We start from the raw sequence: 7,500 nt of genomic DNA on the forward strand, positions 1-7,500 counted from the left end.
GCCTGCACACCATCCTTAACATCCACTGGAGCGACTTCATCACCAACGTTGAAGTCCTAGAGCTGGCTGACGTTTCCAGCATCGAAGCCATGATCTTAAAGTACCAGCTCCGATGGGCTGGTCATGTTTCCAGAATGGAAGACCATCGCGTCCCAAAGATCGTCATGTTCGGCGAACTGTCCTCTGGCCATCGTGAGAGAGGGGCTCCTAAGAAGCGATTCAAGGACAGCCTGAAAAAGTCGCTCACTGCCTGCAACATCGACCACAGGCAGTGGTCTGACCTTGCTGCTGACCGTGTGGCCTGGCGCCAGACAATCCACCAAGCTGCTGGCCAGTTTGAAGTGGACAGGAAAAATTCACTCAAAGAAAGGAGACAGAGGAAGGACCACGCTGCCTCCACCACCACACCAAACATTTCTTTTCCCTGCAGTCACTGCTCAAGGCCCTGCCTCTCCCGCATCGCTCTGGTCAGCCACAAGCGCGCCTGCAGTCGACGTCAACGTGGACTAACTTCGTAAATCTTCGTTCGCGAAGCCTAGCCATGATGATGATGATAAAATGAAGAATTCTTTTAAAAGTAACTGAACTTTCAACAATTTGTTACTGTTACAGTTTCTATTATTGTTAGTTATTTTAATATTTATTAAAGTTCTGTTTTAAACATTGCTTCTTTTTCAAAAACTTAAATAAGCGCCATGCCTCGAAAAAGCGCCCTCCCTTGTGGTACGAAAAGTAAATAAGCGCCCCGGGTGCTAAATCGAATCATTACGGTAGTTATCATGTTGGAATAACAAAGTCATTCTGCGAGAATTAATTTCATTGTCATGCAAACCTTTTGTCCCACTTAAAAACGTGGCAGCTGATCAAGTAAGTGAAACAAAGATATACCACGCATTGGCGAAACACTCCCCATTAACTCTTATATGACAGGTGACCAAAAATCTTTATCTACATGACTTAATGTAGGGTTCCAATCTACGCTGCATTGGCTCTCACTTTGTTACCTCTGTTTTATACTTTAAGCTGAGAAGATTACAATGTTAATCCAACGTAAGCCGTTTGGATTATTCAGTATTATCCACAATTGCGATAAATCGTACTTTAAATAGGCAAAACTGCCCATCGTACGTTCGAGGCTTATCACGCTGTGTGGATGTAGTCCTTCGATGACGTCACAAACTGGTTTGCATTACTGATTGCAGAGTACTTTTTGATGTCATCAAAGTCCGACTGGTTCTGGTCGGACCTGGTTTGTGTAACTCAGTGTAACTGTTCTTTATTAAAGATACGATAAAAAATAATCAGAAATGTACAAAAGTTCAAAAACGTTACTAAGCAAACCGTAAAACTTCCACGATTAGTATCAAAGGCCCAGCTATTGTGCCCAGTTTTGTGTAATGAGAAAAAACTCGATTGTTGTCCACCGCGCACTGGTTTGGTTGAGTATCGGGCTGCCATGCAGGAGGTCGTGAGTTCGACTCCGGCATGACCAACACTCAGGGTCTTAAAGTGCCGCTAACCCCAAAATATTTTTTTCGCTAAAATGAATCTTTGCACCTGTTTGAAACGCATTGCGGCCATTTTTTCATTTTTCTAACAAATCCTGCCATTTTATTGGCTTCGAAAGTTGCGAAAATCCAAGCATCTTTTGTTCATGACCGAGTCAGAAGGGGAGTGGGTCTATTCCTGATGTGACGTCAAAAACTGATTTACATTGCATTAACTCTTTGTAAAATGCATGCAAAGTAACGGTGAACCGAAGCAAGTTTACACTTTCTTATGAAAATCGAAAACAATTCGCTTTAGCTCATGAAGTCGCGCGTTATCTCTCACTTAAGTTGGCACCATGAAGAAACGTCTTGATTCCGGCCTAGACCAATGTCTACAAAAATCACCAGCCACCGCGCAAATTTACTACCCCCAAAAGACAATTGGGTGATTACGAGGCCAGATGAGACCATGGTCTGGCTCTTGCCCACAGGGTACGAGACTATAGAGATCGTGGGTTTGAGGTTGCGAAGAAATAGGCCTGGCTTCTCACCACCACAACTCGGCCGTAGTACGAATGGCTACTCAATAGTACTTCTGATTTATACGGTGTTTTTAAACTAACTTTGAGTGCGAGAGAGAGAGAGAGAGAGAGAGAGAGAGAGAGAGAAAGAAGAAAGAGAGAGATATGAAGAAATTAAAGGCCCCATGATGCTTATTTTTCCCCGTTTTTCGTTTAAATATCTATGGTGTCTGGAGTGTAGAACTTCAAACAATTTCCCCCATAGTGTACCCACGCGCTTCAACCGAGCCATTTGGGCCCTGGTAACTAATGATGTCAAAGAAGTAACAAAAAGTGCAAGAAGTCCTATTGAAAATCTAGAGCTCGGACGATAGTTACCTTCGGATGCTGTGAATGTTCTGACGATTCAGAATGGAATTTTATTCTTGACTTCTTTGACGTCATTAGTTACCAGGTCCCAACTGGCTCGACCAAAAAACAAAGGCCCGCTAAAACGCGTGGGTACACTGTGAGGGAAAAAGTGCACTCAAGACACTATAGATATTAAAACGAAGAGTTAAAAAACGGAGGAAAATAAGCGTCATGGGGACTTAAATAAAACTGAGTTGAGTCGCACATTAAGCACTTACCAAAACGTTTTGGCAACCACCACCTTCGGTAAACTTTGTACAAGGATTCCAGTTGAACGCATTGGATGAACCTGGGGGATTTATTGTAGGAATTCCTTTGAAGCTGAAAACAAGTCGTACAACAATCAGCAATCCAGACATTTAAAATAGCATGGCCGCCATGGTGGATAACACAAACAATAGATCTCTCATTAGCTTCTATAGATGGTTTTCAATCACGTGACTTGGCGGCCATATTGGTGTACAAAACAATACAAAATGTATGCATGGAATATGCATAAAAATAGAGTTTGATTCCCAAAGGAGAGAACGTCTATTGTTCTTGTACACCAACATGGCCGCTGTAACGTCACGTGAAAACGATCTATTGTTCGTAATCCGGCATTTGTACATTTCGCAATTTTTACCTGCGTCTCTAGAGGATGTTTGCAAACTACCTTTACGTGGATTGGATCCCATTTAAGCTAGGAAGTCCACTGTGAGCAGCGAAAGAAAATAGCGATCGTGTTCGCTGCATGCGATAAGATAGGGTAACCTATTCTTCCGCAAAGTTTATTATGTATTATGTCCTGCTGCAATTTCGTAACAGCGAAAAGAATCGATATTGCAAAGCATCAACTAGTTTAAAAACATGAACTAGTGACCATATCAGTGTGGATTTACCTGTGGTTTGAAGTAGAACATAAGAACGAAAATACTACTTCCGAATTAAGGGAGTGTTTACATGGGGGAAAGAAGATCCCAGAAGAAAGCATTTTTACGCTTGGTTTCAGTTGAACGGAGATCCAAGCAGGTGGATCATCCTTATGGCGTATTTTGATTTTTCTATATTTAGTTTGTACGTGAAAAAAGAAATGTACTAACCTTTGATGCTTGGATTTTTCTTGGGACTGGGTCTTTCTAACTAACAGATAGGAAGACCCAAGCATCATGTAAACTACTCTCTCTCTCTCTCTACTAATCTGAAGCTAAGATGCGCAACTCTACAAAACATGTAAGTATGTGAAGTAATTTTGTTCAATTTGAATTGCAGTTAGAATAAGTGTATCATCTTTAATTTAGGCATACTACCTTCAGTAGCGGAAAGGGTCAAAAATGAGCTTTCAGGAAGCAATTTTCACAGCCGCTTTCCACGACAACACGTGCTTCTAAATTCTCTGATTATGCATGGCAAGTGTTCCTGCCATACATTGTATCTCAAACACAGCATACAAGCCGAGTAGTACGTTATTTGGGACGAGTACCACCCAGAAAGTTTAAAAGCTGAAACAAGAAGCAAGAAAGGAAAGGGAGTTTGGAGTCGTGTAGAGCCTTCCACCGCAATTCCTGGAAACTGGAAAGAGTTTTTGCGCATTGATGAAAATAAAGTAGAGCTATTCTCTTTTGTTCTTTGGCGACCACCCCAGAGTCTGTGGAGAGTTTTAGTAAACCATTGGAGCGATTTGTGATATTGCTATATGAGCGCACCAGTAACTTGGAATGTGTCAACCAGGCCCAGAAGCAGCTCTTTACACAGAAAGGCAGATCAATAGAAGGTATTTCCCCGACAAAGGCAGCTTTCATACAGCACACTAAGCGGGCAACTTACCAGGTTGGTTACTGCTGGGGCCAAGTAATGATTGCAGATCCAGAGCTTCCTTCGCCGAGTGATTGTGGCTGGACTTGTAAGAAAAGAGGCAAGTGGTTGGGAAGTATGCGGGACAACTCTGCCAGAGGCTACAAAGGCTTGTAGAAAACGCTTGCGATGTGGTTGTAAGAAAGGTTGCAGACGTCAATGCAAATGTCTAGAGGCAACACTCCAGTGCACTGCACTTTGTCATTGTGGTGGACTTTGCTCTGAGAACCAGTCAGAAAATATTGCAGTCTCTCGCTCATTCCATCTTTCAAAATGGATTTTAAGGTAAATGACGCCAAAGATGAGAGCGTAAATCTGTTAAATTAACATGTACTACTGTGATTTTGAACGTTTTCAACATTAAAGTAAATCGCGGTATAAATCGGGCTGTCATCAACATACTTTGTCAGAGTAAATAAATAAATGAAAAAGGATTTAGAGGTGTGATTGTGATCTTTGCCATCTGATAGGTCATTACAATGTTTTTAGCTGTTTAAAGATGTGCTGCTTAAATCACGAAGGCAAAAAAACAAAAAAAATTAATGTAAAAACAATGTTACCATGGCAACGAGAATTGTTGTCGTGGCAACAGCAATTAGTGATCAGATAGCTGTATTCGTTATAAATAATAAATATGGTGTGAGCAGTGTCTAGGCTTAACAGCTTTGGCTGATTCGTCGCAGTCAATGGTGGAACTGAGACGGGCCACTCCCTTATTTAAAGAGCCGCCATATTGGTCACGTGACCAATCTGAGATGGCCCTATATATAAAGATGCTCTGTTGGATATGCTCTATATGTGTGCCAAGTTTCATTCTTTTATCATCAAAGGCACAATTATTCCACTTGTCTGCTGGACTAAGAGGAAGCAACTAGTAACGACAGAGTTGCTCCGAGCAACTCCAAACAACTCCGAGCAGCTCCGAGTAGCTTCGAGTCTTGTAGGTCCTCTTGATCCAATTGCGTCAGTGCCATGTAAAGTCGTCATCTTCAGTCGATGCCGTGTCCTTAGGAGAATGTTCCAGGTCAAACAGACTGTTCAGCAGGTACTTCCGCTTACTTATACCAGCTTCTATTTGACCTACATGAGCTCTAAACTTGAGTCCGCGATATGGTCACGTGGTAATGGTCAGCGGATGTCTTGTTTTCACAGGTGTCAATTGACCATAACATGGATGTCTGATATCAACGATGTACCCTGTAAACTAGCTGCAGTGTCAGCTGGAGTAGGACCTCGATATCATCCGTATGTGATACTGGTCACATTGGCATACATGAGGAGGTGGACGGACGTAACGATCACCAAAACCAAATTTTCTCCCACAGATGTGGTACCATATTTTCTTACCCATGGTGTTTCGCGCGCGCGTCTTCGGCGCGTGGAGCTCCGCTGTTAATAGCCTCTCAACAACAAATACAACATTTATTCATTTATTACACCCTTGAACCAATTATAAAATATTTACAATATTGAGGAATCCAATTTCATGTGGCCTTTGAAAAGCATCGACCAAATAGGCGCTGGGCCGTGTGTCAAGCCATTTGAAAGGCTGACTGTGCTTGGGGTGTGTTCTCGAACGATCTTCCACTCTGCTTGTACGGGTGATGGCGCCACGTTCTCTTTCTTCCTTGGTTGGTCAGTCACCATGCGTGGTTCAAAGCCTGGGTATTGAGGTTGTTGTGGTAGAGGATTTAGTTTATCTAGGGTGAAGACTAAGCTCTTGTGGTTCCAGGGAAAGTCCAACCACGGTTACGGCAGCTAAAATGCATGCGTCCAAGGTTCTTCTCAGTTTTGCTCTATTTCAAAGTGCAAGGTTTATCGCAGTAACACAGCGAGGTGTTGGTGCCATTGTTTCTCCACCGCTTGTAAATACTGGTGTACTTGTTGTTGGTTTGCAATGAAGGCGTACCAGTACTCAGGGCATTTCACGTAATTAAAGCCATTGTCTGTCTTACCAGTTGCTTCCCCTACAGGGACCTACTCATATTTGCTCGGAGCTACTCGGAGGTTGCTTGGAGTTGTTCGGAGTTCCTCGGATCAACTCTGTCGTTGCTAGTTGCTCCACCCACAAGGACCTACCCATATTTGCTCGGAGCTGCTCGGAGTTGGTCGGAATTGTTCGGAGTTGCTCGGAGAAAAAGCGCCTTAGTAACCAATCCAACTCGAAATGTACTAACGGGACTCTTTACAAAGTCAAAACATCCAAGCTGGAAAATATTGTAAAACCTAGACAATGTGTAGAAAAATTATTTTGTACTAGATTGCGCATACTGAAACTCCTTCGCCAGCATAAAAGCAATTTACACAATCAGTTCACAAAACAAAAAATTATGACGCGCCTCGCTTCACCGCAGGGGGAGCACCTGCAGGATTAATCTTGTTCACAATAACACAATTTACTATTTTATAAACAATATTTACATTTCGCTCTTTTCTTACTCGCGAAGGAAATGTTCATTTCTACCGAGAATGCTTTTTTCACAGATTGTTTCAAAACATATTTTTTGAATTATGCCCCGATTATGTATTGTGCCGTTCGTTTGTTTAAAGTGAACTATTTCTCGCAAATATCACATTGTGATTATCGTTTTCTCTTAATTCAGTAAAACATTTGAAATATTTGCTGGAGTGTGTTTATTGAGTTAACCGAACCGTTCTGCAAATAAAATCGTTTGAGTTAGTCCGGTCTCGAAGATTATTCTGCATGACTGGACAGAAAGGCAATGTGTTTAATGTTCTGATTAAATTGATTAATTTATTAAAAAAGATCAAACACATCCTTGACTCAGTTGAGTGCATACACATTTTGGTAAGCAAGTAATGTTTAATGTGCGCTAACTTTTTGTAAGCGTTTTCTGTGAAACCAATCGAACGTTCTGCAAGTAAATTTGTTTGAATGCATTGGCTATTTGCGATTCACTTTAGAACCAAATTTGGATAAAATTCCGGACTCGTCACATACTTGATCCCAGAGTTCACGGAGTAAAATCACTGCTTTTTCGACTTCTTTTAGGAGTAAGTATAAGGTCTTTTATTATGTATGAAATCAAGTTTTATGAAGGAAATTCCGAGTGGGACAGTAGCAGCACCGTTGGTGTGTTTAAGAGTTTAAAGCATTCGCATAAATTACTTTTCGTCTTAATTTGGTAAATTAGAAATTTAGCAGATTATTACTTTTACAAAACTACGCTTGCTGTTCTCTGAAGGTTTCACTTATAGCGGCAGAAGCATGATCTTGTTTAGTC

General features: G+C 41.6%; 1 protein-coding gene across 1 annotated transcript in view; it reads right to left on the reverse strand.

Moving 5' to 3' along the window:
• LOC138051045 (uncharacterized) overlaps positions 1–7,500 on the reverse strand; it is a 53,994-nt gene that overhangs the window by 26,195 nt on the left and 20,299 nt on the right. Inside the window, exon 2 of the mRNA XM_068897236.1 lies at positions 2,641–2,743. Coding sequence (XP_068753337.1) covers positions 2,641–2,743 — 103 coding nt within the window. The remainder of the gene's footprint in view (positions 1–2,640; positions 2,744–7,500) is intronic.

This window comes from Montipora capricornis, chromosome 1, assembly GCF_036669925.1.
Source record: "Montipora capricornis isolate CH-2021 chromosome 1, ASM3666992v2, whole genome shotgun sequence".
Taxonomy (NCBI): Eukaryota; Metazoa; Cnidaria; class Anthozoa; order Scleractinia; family Acroporidae; genus Montipora; species Montipora capricornis.